Source organism: Dicentrarchus labrax, unplaced genomic scaffold (assembly GCF_905237075.1).
Source record: "Dicentrarchus labrax unplaced genomic scaffold, dlabrax2021, whole genome shotgun sequence".
Lineage (NCBI taxonomy): Eukaryota > Metazoa > Chordata > Actinopteri > Moronidae > Dicentrarchus > Dicentrarchus labrax.
In genome coordinates, this window is record NW_026136707.1 from 18764714 (window position 1) to 18786807 (window position 22094).

A 22094-nucleotide genomic window follows, 5' to 3' on the forward strand; every position below is an offset into this window, starting at 1 on the left:
ATAGTAAAAAATGTTAATTCATTGATCTTAAATACAAAAGTATGGCTTCCTTAAAATGACCTGATAACTTTCTAATTGCTAGGACCTTAAGATAAGGAAGTAGATAGGGAAGCATAATAAACCCTGCTGTAGAGAAAGGTGATAAAGTATTCTCTGAATGTATTCAACATATATTGCATGTTTGATGCCAGAGACATTTCTCCAAACACTCAACATTTCTGTTTCTACGCAATTTCCTAGTTTACAGTTAATATAATCCATTCATGCAATTCATTTGTAATTCATATGTTGTTTAACATTTTAGAAATGTGAAAAGTTATAACATATTATGCTTTTTAAAGTTCATATGTACAAGGATTTATATGAAACCTGCAAAGGGAAACAACTCATTACTTTTATGGTCGTATTTAAAAAAAAAAAAAAAAATGTTTGAGTTGAGTTTTATTTATAGATGTTTTTATTTTTTAAGTTGCAATGAAGTAACTTGCCCAGTATACCTCGTTTTCCATCCCTATGTTTAATAATACATGAACACGAGATTACAGTGCATCTGTTTTTTGCTTCTTCTCTTTTAAAACGGCAGCCAGTAAGATGTTTGAAAAAAACCTTTTTTGATATCATTCAAGGAAACAGTCTCCTCCAATGTGTGAAGATATTCTATGATCAGGGACAAAATGAATAAAATAGCATTAGAATGTATGTAAATAATTAAAACTACTTAGACCCATTTTTTTTTAATCCTGAAAAGCAGGAAACACAAGATAACACAAAGCATTTGCCACCGGGGCTCTGAGGGATTAAAACCGAGAGGCATTTCTGTCAGTGAAAGAGTTAATTTGGGAGCTTTTATACCTAAGAGAAGAGGGTTACCTGACGGTCTGTCAAAACAAATCAGTGTCATCCCATATCAGCTCCCTGTCATACTCTCTTTAGCTACTTCAACATACAATACTTAGCAGTCATTGCCACACTCAGGGCACCTCTCCTTTTGACTCTCTCTGTCTCTCACTGACACAGTGTCTGCCTCTCTCCCCCCCTCTGACTCTGGATGACAACTCTCAGGGACAACAAAGCTCGTAGCTCAGTGATTGATTAGAGCTTCTTTCAGCCAATTATAATTAATGCCCGGCAGGATCACATAAACCTGGCGGATGCTCCCATTCACGCGGGACGCAGAAGAAATGGATAACCTGAGCCTCAAGGTTGGGGGTCCTTGTTTCATTTGGGAGTGACTTCTACATCAAGCCTATATGGAAAGCCATAAACCAAAGTTTGTGAAGGCTGCTTTTTAAACAAATTTCTGTCAAAGATTCAGAATTCATGTGCACTTCAATTTGAATTATGCAATAGGGAATCATGTGCCCTCTCTGTGAATTGATTTAATTCAATCAGAACCACAAGGCGTATTTAAAACATTTTCTGCACACAACTGGCCATGAAAATTCATTAAAAAGCACATTTGCATGCCAGTCAGCCGGCTCTTTCTCTTAAGTTTCCAATACACGTTCCCATAAAATATTAGATGGTCATGCTCAACTGTACATACAGAACCTTTGTTACTTTGTATGCCTTAAGATCTCAGCAGGAAGGCAATCTTGTTATCCCAAGAACTAAGACAGAATCCTAGGGCAAGAGAGCCTTGCCTTAGCAGGCGCACACTTCTCTTTGGAATGAACTTAGAGCTGGCAATACAGTAGCCAGCTTTCTTACGATCTGTAACTCTTTTTTTTATTTATTCTAAATATAGTGCCCACAATATTCTGTTTTTCTTCTGATTAAATATCCATTTATTATCTCTGCCAGGCATAAACCTGGGGAGGTTATGAGTTTAACAGTGTTTGTGCATGTGTCCGTGTGTGTATCTGTCTGCAGCTAATGTCACACTACTGGATCAATCAGCCTCTCGCAGTTGCAGTGATTCACAATGTTTGGGGGAAAAAAAACTATTTTATTGACTGCTGTGTTTTATATCAACTGCTGACTCCTCTCAACTGGCTGGTAGGGGCCACAAGTCATCAAAAACTGCTCGGCTAAAAACAAGGCTTTGTCGTGTCTCAAAAAATTACATCCATAGAAAAGTTTGGTCTTGAAGCATCTGCAGATTAATTCCATACTCAATGTATTATAAGTTAGACACGAATACAAGACAAGATAGATCATAGATCCTGCTGCCACTGTGACTGTTGGAGCCGGAGAAATGGGAAAACTGTTATGCGTCTGCAAGGTTTCTATATTGGAGAAATCAAAATCTGCAATAAAAATTACAATGTGTACAGAGAGATGCAAAATTGACTGCATTTCCCTTAATTGGAATTACATTTATTTAACTTCCTGTTAATTTTTTGTAATTGCCGTCTCCAACCTACAGTTCTTTGTTGTAACCCTAGCCATCAAAGTAATGGGAATCTCCTGTTGTATTTCTTCCATTTTTTCTTATACCTTAAGTATATTGAGGGTGTTGTTCCTTATGTTCTTGAATAGTTTGGTCTTGGTTTGGATTGTCTGTGATATTGAGCTAAACATGACTTTACTTCAATCAAAAACTGACTTACGAAACACACTAATTTGGATTAAAGTGCTAGCATCTCTGGATTTCCAGGCCTACATTTGGTTTGGTGGCCCTGTTCTAACAGAATATAGACGCAGATTTAACAGATTTAACAGAATTTAGTACACGTTATCTTTCTCCAACTGAGTCAAAAACAAACCGAACCTGCATACTCACTAATACAGCCTCATCTTACACAAATCGCAAACATTCTTTAAACACCTTGTCAACACCATACGACACATGCACCCAAACACACACATACACACCTCCTGTCACAGTAAAACTCTTAGTAATGTAACAGGTAAATGCTCATCTGATGAAGTGCAAGCACTACACACTCTCACTCTTCCGCACAGCTCAACTCACCAGATGGTTGGAAGTTCAGATCCCTCAACTTCCAGATAATCCGACTTCTCCTCCATCTGAAATTCAGTGAAAACCAGGGAGATGGTGTCCCCTGGATCTGCCAAGATGGTCCACTTACACTCCCCACTGCTGCCCAGGCCTGCAGCACCTCCACCTCCGCCAGCGACAGGGGAGTCACCGCTGGGGATATCGAAACTGGAGATGAGCCCGCTGGAGCCCCTCAGGGTGCCACCGCACGTGTCTTCCGCTGTCAATCACCAAAGAGAAAAGGCGGGTGGGCAGGGTGAGGGGAGAACAGACACATGATCTCTGGGTTATTTCAGAGCTATTACTCAAAGTTCAAAATGGGGAAAAGAGTGGCTTCAGGCATAAAATGTGTACACCTGTCCCTTCAAATGCATGCAAACCAGAAAAAGACCAGCGTGGAAGCTAATACTAGAGCTGCACAGGCACATTTAAACACATTTCATTTGTTTTTCGCACATCTGCAGGTTGTCAAGTCTAGTATCTACAGCTAATTCCAGCACAATCATGGATTGCTAACAACATGAAGTGTAAACTAAAAAGATTGCTAGTGTTTTCTTTACACTGGCAAAAATTGGGACAATGGACAAAGCTGTTCTACCATAACAGCTGCTTGCTCTCTTTCATTCCACATCCCTTTTCTCTTCTTTACCCCACCCTTTCTCATATACAGTCATGGAGGAAAGTATTTGCACCCCTGGAACTTTTCCAGGAAATGTACCATTTCTCCCAGAAAAGTGTTGCAATTACAAATGTTTTGGTATACACATGTTTATTTCCCTTAAGTGCATTGGGACAACACAAAAAATTGACAAATTTAATTAAAACTGTGGGTAAAAAATTTAATTTCAAGCATGTGATCTTTGTTTAAACTCACCTGTGGCAAGTAACAGGTGCTGGTAATATAGAAATCGAAACTGAAGCCAGTTAGTGTATAATAGTTGACTCAACCTTTACGTTGTGTGCCTGTGTGTGCCACACCAAGCATGGAGAAGAGAAAGAAGAGCCGAGAATTGTCTGAGGACTTAAGGGATCATGAAATCTGGAGACTATCAAAAGATTTTGGCCCGTAATGTAGGGCCTAGTGTCAGAAAGCTGGGTCTGCGTCAGAGGTCATGGGTGTTCCAGCAGGACAATGACCCAAAACATACCTCACAAAGCACCCAGAAATGGTTGGAGACAAAGCGCTGGAGAATTCTGAAGTGGCCAGCAATGAGTCCGGATCTAAATCCCATAGAACACCTATGGAAAGATCTCAAAATTGCTGTTGCGAGAAGGCACCCTTCAAATCTGAGAGACCTGGAGCAGTTTGTAAAAGAAGAGTGGTCCAAAATTCCAGTTGAGAGGTGTAGGAAACTTGTTGATGGTTATAGGAAGCGATTGGTTTCAGTTATTTTCTCCAAAGGGTGAGCAACCAAATATTAAGTGTAAAATGATGTCAAATTTGGCTGTTTTCTTCTGCTTTTTTGTGTTGTCCCAATGCACTTACGGGAAATAAATATGTGTATACCAAAACATTTGTAATTGCAACACTTTTCTGGGAGAAATGGTGTATTTTCTAGGAGAAATGGTGTATTTTCTGGAAAGGTTCAAGGGGTGCCAAAACTTTCGTCCAGGACTGTATATCTCTCTCCCTCCCTCTCTCACCATTCCTCTCCTCCGGGCCCTCTCAGATCTTTCTACTATTACTCACCACTCTCCCCTCTATCCCTGTATCTGTTTTTTTTCTCTCTAAAGAATTCTAATGATGGCAGGGCTTTCACAGTTTTCACATCATTTAAGACTAATATGTGACACTCAGCTGTGCCAGCTGAAACCTTTGATGGCTCAGCACTCCACTCAGGGCTGTCAGAGCTGCCAGCCTTGGAACATTCCTGTATGCTGCATTACACGATTGGTCAAGGAACAAGGAAGCGGATGTATGAAATTCAAAAGATGATAAAGAAAAAAGGGGAAAAGATGGAAGAGCACTGGCTGCTAGTTAGCTTGATCCATGTCTTTTGACACATTAGCTGAAGCATAGCGATTGATCAAAGTCTTCATAGAAAGGGTGGAGATTTCATTGATACTGTGTGATGCACTGATGATGTCCACACATATATGATTCATATCAAGGGCAGACTCTCATTTGAAGACAACACCAAGGGCAGGCTTTCATTTGTTGAATGCCTGCAGCCTTGTAACAACAAAAGCATGTGGAGTCATGATTTGTTTCTGGTTTAAATCATCATACGCTCACCAAATAACACTTACCCTAAGTGACAAATTGTACATCCCCTCAATGTCTGACCAAAGGAGCCATAACACTTTTTAACCTTGATGACTGACAGGAGAGCAGCAGAAAATGTCCTCATGGCCATCAGGGCAAAGAGAGGAAGAAAGAAGTGGTGAAGTTGCTTTGGATAATGAGAGGGGGTTCAGTATAGGAGAAGAGACAGAAAAAGAAAAAAGAGCACAGGAAAGAGACAAAGGATACCAAGAAGAGAGAGAGAAAGAAAGACTGGGATTTTGCAAGAGACAAAGGCGGGAAAGAAAGATAAACGGGATGGAAAAGGGAAAAATAGGTAAAATGTCAGAAAAATGTCAGGAATGACTTTAAATGGAATTCCAGTTGGCAGAACAAATGGTTATGATAATGAGTTATGTTGGCAATGTTTTAATGTACTCAATATTAAACCTAACAATTTATAAGGGTATCAAATAAATATTAGAGTTTTTGTGAGGTTTAAAACTTCCTCCACTGGTTATCAGTAGGTGCTCCAATCAAACAGTGTCACAATTCTTCATTATCTCCACCAGGTGCAAGCCGGGAAGGGATTATGAGTTTTGTGTGTGTGTGTGTGTGTGTGTGTGTGTGTGTGTGTGTGTGTGTGTGTGTGTGTGTGTGTATCTGTCCTAATGTATCTGTCCTAATCTTGCAAACTACTGGACCAATCAGCCTCATATTTTTTTGCGTACATTTTTGATTGTTTGCCTAAGGACCTCTTGTGGTTGCAGGGATTCGCAATCTTTAAAATACCTTGAAAAACCCATTATATGGACTTCTCTGTTTTAAACATAATGCCTCATTCCTCTTAACCAGCCGGTAGGGGCTACAAGTTATCAACAAAAACTGCTAGACTAAAAACAAGGCTTACCTACTTTGTTGCCGGCCACATGTTTGCTTTTGTTGTGGCTCAAAAAACTGACATCCACAGAAAAGTTTGGTCTCATTTTGAACCAGAGCATCTGCAAATTAATTCCACAGCTGATATGTTGACTTACTAAAGTTGGATATGATACAAGAGATGAAGCAGTCTTCCTGCCATTTTGACTGTGGGAGCAAAAGATATCTCATTGGCCGCTGGTCTACGTCGCCGTTATGTGTGTGCATGATCACTACAGGTCAAGATCTGCTAGTAAACAATACAATGTGTATTGTGTATTTTCATTACTTTTGTTTTGTTATAAATGTGAGAAACTGAACTGGTTACCTGTTGGAATTAAATTCAGTTACTGGGGGTGGATCTAACAAACTCTTTGTCAAAATATTAACCTTCTGAATAGGCAACATCAAGTGTATATAATTTAGAATTTCAGCTTTTGTGAATTTTCTCCAAAAAATGTTATATTGTTATAAAGCCATTGGGGTTGCTTTTGTTCCAAATAAATAACAAAAGGGATTTTTATGTAACGGTTTGACAAGGAGCCCGGATGCCAGTCAGACTTAAAGGACAAAGATAGTATTTTTAGTTATGTCCCTGTCAACCCTACAAAGGACCCATGTCTATTAGTCGTGGCCCCTTAACAATCGCTAAAAACCAGGTATTTCAAAAAGCACCGGCAGACAACAAAAACACACAAGAATTTGAAGTCCATGCTCAATAGAAAACCCACAGTTGAACTAACAATGAATGAGTCCTTATCTCAACAAAGGCACCGATCGCTACACTATGGCCATTACCTTTGCAAACCTTACAAATGGTTATTTTCAGAGAGAGGCAACAAAGGTAGCATCAAAACAGCCATGATGGAGCATCTCTTTTTAATTTTATTTTTCTTTAACTATTCTTTAACACAAGCGGATAACAAGAGTACTTACAAAACAAACTAATTCACAAAACAACAACAGAAGCACAGGGACATGGAAGGGGTGAATGGGTGGGGGTACTAGTCATAATGGTCAGCGTGGAGCATGCACGTTGTGTGCTGTGTGGTTGTTTTGTCATATTGGCATTGGGAAGGTCTGAGTGAGAGAGGTGGTGCAGAGAGGAATCAACTCTGGATGAACTGCAGAAAAGGAGAGCAGGTGTTATGGAATGGGATCAGATTGTCCTTTAGGGTCAATGTGAGCTTTTCTAGTTTCTAATACAACATCACTCTTTTTTGTGGTGAAATGGGGCAGTAAGAGGGGATGATGATTTTGTACATTGGGCCTGTGCTCTACCCCCCCCAATTTAAATATTAAATAGGATTTTTTCACTTTGTTTCAAAAATTTAAATAGAACTGAATTAAATAATTTTGTCTGACAAAAGAGCTAATAGACTAATACAACATCTCTATCATAAACCCTACCTTCATGAAAGTTATAATGTTTAGTTGAAGGTAGGATTTATTTGAGATCACATTAGTTTTAGCTAGAAGTAAACAACTGAAAACTTTAGAGTAACTATTTGCTGACTTTTTGTCTCACAAGTTAACTACTAGACAACCATGTTTAACTTATAAAGACATTGAACTGTAATTTGCTGAAATCACATGTGAATATTGAAAATAATGTGGTCTATCAAACATATATAATTATTTTAGGAATTATGTATGACCATTAATTTTTTTTAAATGAGCATTTAACAAAAGAACGTATGCTTTACTGTAAAGCACCCCTAGGGGTATGCGTACCCCTATTTGAAACCTGATGTATAAATCAATCAAATATCAACACATAAAAGTTTGAAGTACTGTAGATAAGAATGTATTAAGTTAGGCCTTGAAGGTGCATGCAGACATGGAGCAGAAACAGCAGGCTGTCATCCAGCACAGTTTATGTTCTAGGTTTTGACTGGAAGGCACACAGGACACAACGTTGCCAGCATGGAAAATAATACCACTGACATTATCATAGAAAAGAAAAAGTGACAATGAAAAGGCTCTCCCACGAACCATAACACAAAATAAAATCTCTTTTTTTGTTTTCATGTCTTTGTACAGCAGTAGGATGCTGAAAAAATTTTAAAAAATAGCTCCTTTATGGTTTTCATGATAACAGACATGCTGTGTAATCATTGTTGAACATCATTCATGCTGGTGGCAGCAAGAAAGCATGTGCAAAGCAACTTTACAATGACGTTTTGGTAAAACAGAAAAAAAAAAATCTGCAAGTCATTCTCTGGTTTGTGTGCTCATATCATCAGTATTTCAGCAGAGGGCTTCCTCAATGTAATTAGATAGATTTCCACAACTACATTTAATGATAATCACTGCTACAGTTGTAGCCAATTAAATTGTACAGGGAATTGGGTAGATGCTTGGGAGAAATTCATTATTGTACAGAAGCACTATGACAGGTTTCTTAGCTGTTTCTTTGAGAAGCATCCATGCATGGTACTGTAAATCATGAACTGACAAACTGCTGTCTGAGGCTCAAAAAATGCTTCGCAGCAGCTTGAGAATTTTAAAATGGCATCAACTGGATAATGCCTTGCAGGTTCCATATATTCACATGCAGTGTGTCATTGGGATGCATGGCAGCATTTGAGGTACTGTTTGCCAACGAGGTTTACTGACATAAAAGAGGCACTGAAGGCTGGGCAACGTGTTCCTTAGCAAATCATTAGAGCATGCTCTGGATTTAAAGACGAAGAAGGATCTGTCTCTTTTAAAAACGGTGGCAGTGTCAAAAAAAAAAAAAAAAAAGATGGCGGTGAGGATTAGGACTGCTTTAGCTGAGCTCATTTACATCCCCAGCATCAGCAATCTAATGCTACTTGAGGAGGGATTAAGCCTCTCTCCCCTTGACTTTGATCAGATATACAACACTTGTCTTTCTACTTAGAAATATTCACCCCCAAGGATAGCAAGGAAGGAACTCATGTATAATTTTCTACACTACCTCAGGTTTTTCCTTTGTAATAATCCCTGTGTTAATGCAAAGGCAGTGACTACGCCTACAGTAAGTCCCTCATTTGCTCAGCTGCAAGTCATGTTAAACATTGATAGGGTTGATGAATAGTTAAGAGATCTGCAGTGGGTCCAGAAATGCAATTCATATTGCACCATGCATACTACTGGGGGTCATTTCATCATAGTGACCATCTCTCTGTAATTTCAGATTTTAAATGAAATATCACAGAAGAGGACAATTCAGTGAGCAACATGGCACCACAGCACCAATAAAAATCCTACAGAGTAAGGTCATGTAATGATGATCATATCATCATTCTTGTGAAATCAATGGATATTGAATATGGAGGTACATGCTGGTAACATAATTCTTAACCCGAACAGTACTAAAATGGTTGCTTATATTATCCTTATGGATTTAATAAGGATTTCTGTTAGTAGCTTGGTGAAGATTTTGAGCTATTTTCGTATGGTCAACTTCATTCACATGAACTGAAAATCCTGCCATGGGCACATCAATTTTTTAATATTTGAATTCACAGTTAGTGTAGCAGAGTTGGAAAGGCATTGCAGAGTGTGCTTAGTCCAGTCCCATTACCAGATATGGAAATGTTTTGAAGGAGCAAGGGTTTTCTGCAGCCTAATTCTCTTGTTCTGTTGGACAGTGGATGGCAGCAAGAACGACAGTGTATCAATAGACCATATTCTCATGTTACCAGGCTGTCCCTGTTTGCTGTCTCACTGCCTGGTTTAATGAATGTCCAGAGACATTTTAGATGGAAGGAATCGAAATGGGCTCCTGGGAGGAGCAGTAGCATTAGAATAGCCATTCATTCTCCATCTCACTGCCTTTCTGCTTAGAGTTGATTCTCTCAGTTTTTTTATGTCAGTCTTATCTTATATGATTGCTTATGCCAACCCTACACTTACCACTACTTTTCACTCTCTGTTTTTCTGTCAACCTTTCAAGCTCTAGTGTCAGCTTTTCAGAGATAGTGACAAAGTGATGACACCTGGCATTAAGATGGCTTTACACAAACTACAATAAATGGTTAATACAGAATTATCATAAAGCCCAAGCCACTGTAAGCCATCATTTATATAAATAAATTCTGCTTTTATCAGTGACTGAGATATATAAACTGAGTGTGGGTTGTTTCATAAGGAGACAAACTAAGGAAAAGAAATCACTTTATCCATACTGACCTCCATGTTGTGCCACCAGGGTAAACACTGCAGTGACCACTTTTAATTAAATGAAAGTTGACAACTCTGTCCAGCAAATGTACTTACATCTGATAATTCCACAGTTTAGTAAAGATGTTTAATATTGGTCAATTTGGATTCTGCGGCTTCATTATCTTGCAGGTTTTCTATTGAAAATGTGTATGTCTCTCTGCACTTTTCTCTTTCTCTCTTTCCTTCTCCATCCCCTCTGTGTTTCTGCCAGCTGTACACACACAAACGTTGTGGACTTTGGAAGTTGGACAAGGATGGAGAAGAGAACTTGGAGAAAGATGAAAGAGAGAGAGACAGTAACAAAAGGAGGTGAGTGGTTGAAAGACTGAGGTGTTGGGAGACGGTGGGGGGTAGATGGTGGATTGGGGAGAGATTTTGTGTTGCTGTGTGTTTAGTGTGAAACAATTGGTGATGAGCAGAAAGGGCAGGATCTCTGAGGAAATAAGATCAAAGGACCATCTGCCCACATACAGGAGCGGGGCCGGATTTAGACTAGAGAGAGAGAGTGGCTCAAGCAGTGCCCAAGCCTGTAAAGGAGTGATGTTTCTGGCCCATGGCAATACAGGCTAACACCATCCTTAAATGGAAAGGAACCCTCCATCTGCAGCTTTTTGTTCCCTCCAAGCTTGCCATTTCTCAAACATATGCTGAACTATTTTCTTTTTCAGAATCAGAATCAGAATCAGAAATACTTTAATAATCCCAGGGGGAAATTATTTCTCTGTCTTGCACTGTAGAATGAGTTGGCATGAGCACATTTGCTTTGCTGCTTTGGAATTGGTTATGATTGTATATTAGGATCTTTTTTGTATATTGTACAAAAACAAATTGTACAAATTGTATTGTGTATATCTTTAAACCTAAGACATATGTTATTTCCTGCTTCTTTTTTCCAATCTCAATAAAGAAAACTATGAGATCGATCTACTTTAAAAAATATATGTATTATTTATTATAATAATTATAATCTTTATTTATAGAGCACTTTCAAAACCAATGTTACAAAGTGCTTCACCAAAAATATAGTTATAAAATCACCAATTGAAAGAGAATTTAAACCTGTAAATCATTGTGGGGTCAGTTCTTAAAGTTAGATAAGGCTTTTTAGTATACAGCAATGCGAAAACACAACAGCATGCTATTCTGTTAGATTGGAAGGAAATTATCTGTAAATGTGAATGGCTTTCAATCCTTCTCTTTATGAGCTATTGCCTAATGCTGGTTTATTAGTCCTTGCAGTACACTGTATAAAGTTGTGGCTGTGTCTAAAAATAATAACAAGATTAACTGTCAAGGTTTCCCCTGCCTCAAAATGAGACTACAGCAGCACTTGCTGATGGTGGTTTGGGGTAAAGGGAGGCTGACGCAGCAAAAGGCATAGTGTTGCCTACCTGGATTATGTGCACCACAGGTTTGAGGTTCACCTAAACCGCAAGAAATACTTAAATCTCTACACTTGAACAGTTCTCTTGTGTTAAATAGATGCAGCACAAAAAAAGTTGCTGTAATGTCCAAATGGAGACTTAGACAAGCTTGTTAGATTAATTTTTCCTAAACTTTCCTATATGCTAAGCTGCTCCCAGAGAGTGCAGCCCAAAGTGTTTCTACGTCTGCGACACAATCACCGCTGTAAGTAAGCCCTCACAGTATCTGGGATGCCTTATCTCATTTTCAATCCATCATGCAGAATGATTGCACTCAGTCCTAATTACCTACTAAAGGATAGCTTCTACTTTGAGTCCCTACCTACTGTGCACACTCATCAAAAATTGCAAGAGATCACACTCTTCGTAGTACAATGCAACAGTTCTACCTATGTAATGGATCATTTGCGTCTGTGTGATGACGAGTCTCATTTAAGCACAGAAAGGGATAAACAGCATGGTATGAAGAGCACTAGTCAGTCATCCATCAACCAGCTGTCACATCGAATACATGATTATGCTATAGCGTCTTCTTCACCCTTATTCAATTCTATCTATCTATCTATCTATCTATCTATCTATCTATCTATCTATCTATCTATCTATCTATCTATCTATCTATCTATCTATCTATCTATCTATCTATCATATTCACAGCATCTTCAAGGGTTCAAGTGCTGGGCAACAAAGTATTTTTGAATACAGTCAGATTATGAGTAGAAAATGAAGCAAAAACTATTATGAATCTCTCCAAGTGTCAGAAAAGAAGATCCATTTCACCTCAAGCAAGGCAGACTCTTTTTGAAATATCTTAATACTATGTACTGATCTTGGCTCTAGCTGTACGTTCATACCCTATATGTCTGGACTTATATGGTATGAACTGGACTGTTCATGATAAATGAGACAAACATTTCATTCATAATGTAGAAAAGTTGAGCCTGCTGGCTTAAGTGCTTTCTCATACTGTCTGGGGTGTTAAAAGTTGGTGCAATATTAGCGGATTTGCAATGTGAAACCCAAAGCATTTTAAATGGATGGACCTGTAAAAGGCTCCATCTCGTCTCTTCTACAGAGACTTTTCACCAGTGGTCACAAATAACGAACTGCCATATTCGAGTATCAGCAGTCTCAGCTTATTCAAGCAGCTAGGCAAAACAAAAGGCACATAGTAAATATTGCAGTTTCACAGGTTCCAGGTGCGACTGAATAATGTGACATTTTCATTTCAAATCATCCAGACTGTGGCCTTAGAACAGTCTTTTTCCTCTGCTAGACCTACTGTATATGTTAAAGTTGCTGCTGGTCCATCTCATGGACACTGGTTCTGGAGTTAGGGTGGTAACAACAATGGACAAAAAAAGTGGAGTTGTATTTATTTTTTACAGCCCAAAGCTTTCAGATAAAAATAACTTGGTGTGGCTTTAATTGCTTGCTTTGTAGCTTATGTAATCTGGTGCTGCTACCAATGCAGAGAGTAAAGCAGTAAAGCTGCAGAAGCAAACACCTCATTGATTATAAAAAACATAAAATCAGAAAAAACTAAGAGGAGAGCCCAAACCCAAATGTAGTCAAAGTACAGCCGAAATAAAGATACAACAATCTAGTAGCTGTACCACTCCTCCTTACATCATTCATGTTTTTAGGCTACCTCCTCTACAGGAATCAAATATTTAATTAACCTTTTGAGCCACCAATGCTCTAATCAATCAATCTTCAATATAATTACAATCATTCCAACCTATCAGATCACAAATAAATGTATAGATCTAATGAGGACTTTAGGCAGATTTTAAAACATCTGTGGTGAGACATCTCACCCAATCACACAGCCATCAAGCTGTCAATCATTAAAATGCAATTAACTTTAAGCAACTCGTGGAAATAAAACAGCAATAGGTCAAAGCGAACTAATCACCTGCTCATTTTAAATTTCTTAAGGGAACCCTAAAATACATAGATAACATCATGTATTCTCCATGATACCCTTCAGTCACATTGTACAGCTGGGAGAAGTTTCTTACATGCAGTTAAAATGACTTGTAACTCATTTTCAGTGATAAAACATCCTCACCTCTGCAGATTGGCACAGGGAAGTCCCACACTGACACACTGGCTGCGTTGGTAACACAGGTGAGAAGGGAATGTCCGTCCAGGACATAGCCGCTGACGCACCGGTAGCGGATCTTGTCACCTACGTTAAACTGAGTTCCATTCAGTATGCCTTTGGGGGGAATCCCTGGGTTTCCACATGAAGTGCTTCTTAGCTCTGGAAATAGAAAGAGAGGACAATATTGTTAAGAATAACAATGTGTTGTAGCTTATGTAACAGTGTATTTCCTTTATTTTGTCTCCAGTCATGTATGCAAAGCTGTCAAAATGTTATTTTCATACTTTTGGCAACCTTAAAGATTCCCATATTATATTGTTGGATATTGTTAGTAATCTTGACTTGTAAGACTCTACATACCCTGTTAATTGCTAGCAAATGTCAACACTGAGTCTGAATTCTATGCCACTGGTACTCAGATGCTTAGTTATGTCTGAAGAGCTGACATTAATATAGAAAGATGATAAAATGTACTGCCCAGGGACTGCTGAAGTACAGCGCAGTGTCTAATCCATCTCTTTACATTAGGAGTTCACTAAAACATAAATCTATAGCTGGAAGCAGCAATGAGGGGCAGAGACAAACAAGTACATAATCACAATGAACAAGGAAAGGAAAAACAAGGAAGGAAAAAAGATGGTAGGAAGACAGAATATAATAATTTTCCTGTACGCTCCTGAATGGTGGCTTTGCTTAATAGTAGGGGCAGAACTCAAATTATCTTCAGAAATTCAAGGGTGAAAAAATAGTTATCATAAGAAACATCACAGCACTGACTGTGCACTAGACTTTCAATGTTTGATGAATACCTATTATCTGATACCCACTGCAGGGCCTATTGAAAGTCCAAAACATCATCTAATATGAGTACTGGGCTGCCATAGGAATGCTTAGCCAACTTTTGATTAAACTCTGAGACATGACAAATGACGTCTGTTGACATGGATCTCCTTTATTGTGTTCATAAAAAAACAGCAACATAGTTTTGCTATACACCTTTTCTTTTAATGTGTAAGATATGGACAGTTTATACGTTTATTTTTAAAATTTTGGGGTTTCAAAATGGGATTTATCCTATTCCCAACCTGTGTGCAGCGGCAGCCTGCCACAGAGTCAATCTCAACTGTTGTTATTGTAGCCATCTGTGGGCACCCTGAGCTCTATGATATTACTTCATATTTATACAGACAAAAAAAGGTAACTGCTTAAAGAAAAGTAAGCGAGGAAGTTGGACTACCAGGTAGGTTCTGGAAATATGTGTGTCTGTTACTTGATTCCTGCTATCGGTTGTACTTTAATATGAACTAAGTTAGCAGAACCCTGATTGATCTGAACTTCTTGCAGTCTACGTCATTGCACCCTCTATTCTGTTGTGTATCTATCATTCAATGATGGTACTACTCATGGTACAAACATAGATATTAGAGGTAAATAACTGCATGTGAAATAACAACCTTAACAATGAAAAATAACAAAAAAAAATATGTGTAAAAAATTGCAATAATATTATTTTAAATCCCTAGACACATTTCTGAAGATGGCATATTGAAGTTATACATCTTCCACAAGAAAGCAATTTCCAAGAAATTACTAGCACCCTCTTTATGCGCTGACAGAGCCAAAGTGCTTATGATCAATGTACTCCTTGGCAAACTATTGAAGGAGAATTTTGATAAAGATCCACTGTAAGTTGTGATAAACAGGCCTGGAGGGCTACTCAAATCTGTGTTCTTTTGGTTGAACACAATCTTCCAGTACATTTATCCCCTCTATTAGACCACCATAACTCAATCTCTGTCAAAACACGCATGTCCAGACTGCACAAAAAGCTTTTATTTCAAGCCACAGTGCAGGACAATAACCCATCATTGGCTTCTTTTTACCCCAGCAGTTACATGTTTGTTTTTAAATGGACTATTCTGCTTGAAGGCAGGACTGGGTGTGACCTGAGTTCATGTCACTACATTTTTAACACCTGTGTGAGTTCGACTGTGACAGAGCCTGTAAGCGGACAATGGGGGAGAAAAAAAATATATGGGAAACTTATACATTCTCTCAAAAAACATTTTAAAAGTACCTGGCTGGAGATAAAATAGTGGACCGTGGCAATATCATGCGCAACAAGCACCTCCGTTACTTCAGTTAGTTGCATTAAGTCCACTTGTGGCAGAAAAGACGGGAAGGCAACTGTGCAAAAACTTTTTTTTACTGATTTTAGTGTAACTAGTGATATGGGGCTCTGTATTTAATTAATTTAAGGATGAAGACCACAAATTACAGAAGAATTAGGTTGGAAAAATGTCACTCGAGTGGACTGTGTCTGGAGGCCAGGCCTCACGGATAACTGAACAAAAACACGCAACTTTTATAACCTTATTTGTATTTCTAACTTTATAAGTACTCAAGCTTGGCAGCCCTAACTTATTTCATTGGCAACTAACTGCTGTGTTCCGGACAAATTCACAGTTATGATTGATGTATGCCAAATGCAGAGAAATCAACAAGGTCCACCAAGCTCAAGTTTGTTTTCGGTCAAAAATATCCCCTTGCACTAAATATTCGCTTCAGCTGTCTCCGTTATTTAAAAACCATGGCTAAAACTGAGTACTTTGGTTTGCTGTTTCCTGAACAACATACACAAAGCAAAGACTCGGATGTGCTTTGTCCCTTGGGTTTTGACCAAGTGTGAACCTATCGTGACGTCACCAGCTGGTTTGTGGAGTACTGTTTAGAAGCCTTGAGTTTGGCATTATGGTCATAACCATCACAGTTTTACGGAGTGAGGGGGAGGTAATGTACTGCGAGTTGAGCTGTACTCATTGGCTGTGCATTTTCTTGTCCGTAGCGGGAAACAATGGTGGCTTACCTTGTCACACACAATCTCATATTCCAGATAAACAGTACACTTAAATATGTTTCTGAAATGATTTTAGGTGAAAAACAGGCAACGCAATAACAGAATCTTGATTCATATTTGCCCAGTTTGACAGTTTGATATGAGTTCCGATTTTTAGGGGAATGCATAAGTATTTTTTTCACTTATTTTACATATTTTCTTCTCCTCCATGCCCCCTTATGGACTCAGTAGGCTCAGTCACGCAATTGTGCTTTCAGGTCCTTTTGACTGTCAATCGTCAACCTTCACAAGGAGGCTTGTAAAACCAATTATTTATACAGCAAATATGGTCTTTCTAAATATTTTACATAAGGTGTAATGTAATGTATAGGTTTTACCTCTACCAGTATCGATCTTGGGACTGCATTTTAAAGACACATTTGGCTTACCTTTATAATAAAGAACACTACATAACTGAATTTGTGGGTAATGATCAATACAACCCAATTAGTCTGATCAGATCCAGAGCATTCCTGTTGATGGGAATATAAAATTTCCTTCTATTCTACAGCTTGTGACTGATCATGCAGTCAAGTTAAATAATTGTTTTTGATATGTGCCATCTGTTGGTAGCTAATTATTATAACTGTCAACTGAGCCAGGAAACCAAGAGTCATTTTTACACTTCTACAAACTGTGTGTTAGAAGGATCTATGGGTAGATACACAGAAAGAGATAAGGAGGAGTACATTTGAGACCCTGATCCTGGAATTGATTTCAGTGATAAACAACTTTGAAGCGTTTTCTAATGTTAATTTCGAGGAATTTCAGAAATCCAATTATTAATCCACTTTAGACTCCAGATGCCCATACACACATCCCTCATACATATGATTGCTAATGAATGCAGTATAAATCCTCATCATCAATTGCCGTCTGTTTAAGTTTATGAGGAAAATTAAATACCAACAGACTGTGATGGGAATAAAGCAGGAGGACCTCAGAGAATCTGTGATTTCTTTATTAATCAACTACTGAAAGTTTCGACTAACACAGGTAAAATATTGACATCCTAAACACATCTAATACTGGAGTGAAAATATTACCCCAACAATCCAAAGATTCACTAAGGGTATACAATTTCTAACCACAAAAATAGTAAATAAAAATAAAACAATATATAGTATCTTACAAAATTGTACAGGCACAGTAGCTTTTTAGGTTGATCACTTTTTTACTGAGCGAGCTTACTGAAATTGTAATACCATCCATATATAGACAAAAACTGCACATTAATTTGTCTGAAGAAGAGTAAAATATGTATAATGGGTTTTTAATATATTTATGTATGTATGACTCTTGCAATTTATTTTAATTTAAGTTGCAACAACTCCTTCCACAAGTAACTCACAAAGTAAGGTGAAAAAGAATATACAAATGGAAATTTATGATTGAGAGCCTGTTTGAGTGACGTTTTTGTGAGACTGAGGGATGATGGAAGATTGAGTTATACATTAGTGCTGCACTAATGATACCTGACTGACTGTAGGGATGGGGAGTGAGAAGCAGAGTTCATATGCAACTATTTTGCATTACTAAATATTCAAACGATTGTTTGCACAAGGTTTAGTAAAGTTTAACCATGGCAGACTGTTTTATGTGACATGTCTGAGGTTGACGGACAAGGTACACCTCTCATAAATAGCCCATGGTGTTATAAATAAATTCTATGCGGCACATTGTATGGTCACTTTGTAATAATTCCAGTGTTATTTATCTGCTGTTTTGTTGTTGTTTCACTATTATCAAATGCAGCTATTTACAGAAGGTTGTAATGAATGTATGCATCTGCAGAACATCATGTTCCCTGGCAACAGACAGCAAATATGTCTCCATGGGACTTATGGAGAGCCTGTGAAATTTAAATGTATTTGTTTAAAATATCAATATAATTTGTGAAGTTCAGCAAAGCGGGACTAAGCACATCAAAGGCAATCTAAATATCTAAAAACTCACCACAACAACAACTAACAGTGTGATGCAGAGAATGTCAGATTAAAATTCAGCTCAGTGCTAAACCGAAAACATTTGCATAAAAAAAAAAAAAAAATCGAAACAAGACAATCAACTGGTCAGGGACGGGTGCTGTGTGCAACCAGATGTTATTCACAATGCTTCCCCACAAAGCCTTCCATCACACCAGTAGCATTTAACTGGATATTTACCAATCAAGGATGGTGATGGTCACTGGAGAATACTGAAGGCACACTGTGCTTTAGCTATTTAAGACTCAGCCAAAAAAAAATAAAAACTTGATCAGCTAGATTCTGGCTGCTGAACCAGGCTGCCAAGCATTTTTGGGATGACTTACTGGTGTAGAACTGGGCCAATAATGTTGGAAGAAAAATAAGGTTAGGTGCATGTGGCATCATATACTGTATTGTACATGGTGTATATGAGCTTGCAATGATATAGGGGTTGATTGTAGCTGATCCATCACTCAGTTTTGATGTATTTGGTGGATCAATCTTCAGTTGGAAAAATAATCAGTGTCAGTGTTTATAAATTCTAATGTTGGTCTGCAATGTGCACCTATATACTGTCAGCAGATACTCAGCCAGTTGAAATGGCTTGGCTTGGGATTAGAGAAAATAAATTGATTAATACACACACAGAGATGAGTAGTTCACTTATATCTTGAAACAGAATATTTTATTATGTTGGTCAAATCACTGCTCTTAAGACCGCTACACACTACAAAAACTTTTTGCCATTGCCTTTAATACAAATAAAACTTGTAAAGCTGTGTAAATATCATAAAGTATATTAAATGACTGGTTAAAGGGGTTAATGGAGTATACTGCCAGTCTGAGTGGAGATCTGTTAATTGCGAAGGCCATATAATTTAATTCATATCTTATTCATACCTAAACCATTCAGTGACCCCTCATGCTCTGTATAGAAGCACCTGCATTATACTGTACAATAGCATGTTTACACCTTTGGAAAATAATCTGAATCCATAATTTGCAAGCTCTCCTCTCAAGAGGTTGAATATCCAATTCTTTCATAACATAATATAAGGATGGCAGGATGTTTTGCAATATGAACGGAGGTGATCTGTAAAGACCACAAAAATGTTTGCCACTGTTTTCAATTCTACAGGGAACTAGAGAGGGAAAATAAATATGGTAAATATGAGATCCTGCAATTGAAAACCCAGCAGTACACAAAGTGTACACAAGTGAAAACTTCTTTACAAAGATTACTGCCTTTTTTCTGCACTGTCACAGCAAAAATGTAACATGGAGGTCTGGCAAGAATCTTCACTGTGTAACTGTTGAAAATGCAAAATTAGCAGAGAGAAAGGTGATTTTGTGTACTTATTTGACATTAATCTATTGGTACCACCTTCTTCAGTGAATATTTGCAATAATACATAAAAATATATTCTTTGAACCGTCTCTCCATACTTTACTTGCAATTCATTCTATGCATTTTTTTAACCCAAGAGAAGTATCTTGACTAACCAGATGTGGCTATGAGTAAAATCAAAAACTCAGAAGTTTGTGGACTATTGAGTGTTACAAATCAAAAACAGCCTGTACCCTGTGAACCCTGAGCAGATCCCTAATTTCAGCTGCCATATGTTGCTGGGACATCGGACAGATTGCACTCTGCCAAATAAAATGTGATAGCATATAAATTATTTTACAGGATGACACTGCATTTTCCTATGCCATGCTTAAAAAACAAAACATTTCAACCCACTACTATAATTATGTAGCAGGTGTACAGTATGTCTGATATATAGATTCACTGGTTATATTTTATTCAAAACAGACCTACGCAAACTTTCAGAAATTCATTGCTATAATCATTACTTTCTAGCTGCTGTATCTGAAATAACTACATAGAGAAACAAAAGACACGCTCTCGCAAGTAAGTATGTGGAGAAACTCACCCGAGGTCACTAATTAAAAAGTAATAGATGCATCCCGGCTGTAATTATACCAACACTGACTCATTGGCCTTTGGTGTATGGGAAGTCCTTACTAATGTCTCAGACAGACATGGCTCCTGCTCCAGTTTATGTTTGGATAAGGCCTCTCATATAAACAAAATAAAACTGCCTTAGCTGCAGCCACAGTTGCTGCATATCTCAATGTAAAATAGAAACAACTAAAGTACTTTGAATAATATCCTGCAACACAGAATCAGGATTTGTACTTTTATGAGGGTTTGAAGAACCCCCTAAAGAAATCAATTGTTTTAGATACAGTGTTAGTCCTGAGGTAACAAGTGCTGTTGTCTGGAGGAACCTAAATAAATTGTTGATATAACTTACCCTTGGGAAAAAAGCTGTTCCTAAACACCGAGGGCTGGTGCAAAACCTCATGAAAACCAGTACAAACTTTATTTCAAGGTGGGGGAAATAAACATGAACAATGCAAATACAATGCAGATGGAGTTCTTTTAACCTCCCAACCCAATCTCCAAATTAAAGCCTGGTTAAAAACAGTGCATATGGTGCTTAACAACATAATACACAGCAAATATTATTTGTGATGCCAGAGAAAACCAAATACAAACAACATTAATATGATGCTGCAGAGTGTTTTTAACCCAGATAAATCTCTCTGGCCTATCTATAAACTAAAAAGAGGAGAAAACAGTGCTGTGTTTTAAATGTTAACCAAAATGTGTCAAGAGGAGAAGAGAGCAACAATGTATAAAATATGATCTACAGCCTGGTAAAGCAACTTGCACAATTACAGAGAAAATACCACAGTAACACTCCTCTCCAATTTTTACCTACAGTTGCATTCACAGACAGTGGGAGTGAGACAGGCTTGTATTATCCCTCATCGCAGTGGTAACGAGTGAGTTATGTGAACTGGTAAATGAGGTAGTTGGGTGCGAGATTTCTCTGGGGCTGAGCTATTTATTTCGCCTGTATATCTAATGACTCCGTAGCCCTTTGAAGAAGATGGAAGTTTGACGGAGTGGCAGTGTTTGTGAGCACACAAGCAGCAAACTTTCCCCACAGGAGCCGCATGTAGACTGCCTGTCTGGCTTTCTAGCTGGCTGCTTGAGTGGCTGCTGAGCTGAATTTTCATGCAGTAAAAGAGTATTGATTGAACCCATGTTGGATCACAGGGCAAAGCTGTTAAAAAACACATGCTCATACATGCACGTATGCACGCACGCACACATGGATACTTTTCCAACTCAGTGGACAATCTATATGGCCACAGAGGGACAAATGAAATGATTTGGGGAGAAAAGTTGAAATTAGGTTTTATGGGTCAGCTGTCTTTTACAAAAATGGGGGGCAGGTTGAAATGGCATCGATACAGGCTTTAGATAGGCACAGCGATGTTTTCTTTGCAAATACACAACCTTCAACAAAGGGCAGCTCCCAGCTCAGCACATGTACCCTG

The 22094-nt window shown here is 38.2% G+C and overlaps 1 protein-coding gene across 5 annotated transcripts in view; it reads right to left on the minus strand.

The window, feature by feature from the left end:
* LOC127367160 (CUB and sushi domain-containing protein 3-like) overlaps nucleotides 1-22094 on the minus strand; it is a 214042-nt gene that overhangs the window by 158082 nt on the left and 33866 nt on the right. For all 5 annotated transcript variants that reach the window (XM_051406777.1, XM_051406776.1, XM_051406774.1 and 2 more), the window contains exons 4-5: nucleotides 13779-13973; nucleotides 2918-3164 (exon numbers count right to left, since the gene is read on the minus strand). In XM_051406777.1, the coding sequence (XP_051262737.1) occupies nucleotides 2918-3164; nucleotides 13779-13973 (442 nt within the window). The remainder of the gene's footprint in view (nucleotides 1-2917; nucleotides 3165-13778; nucleotides 13974-22094) is intronic.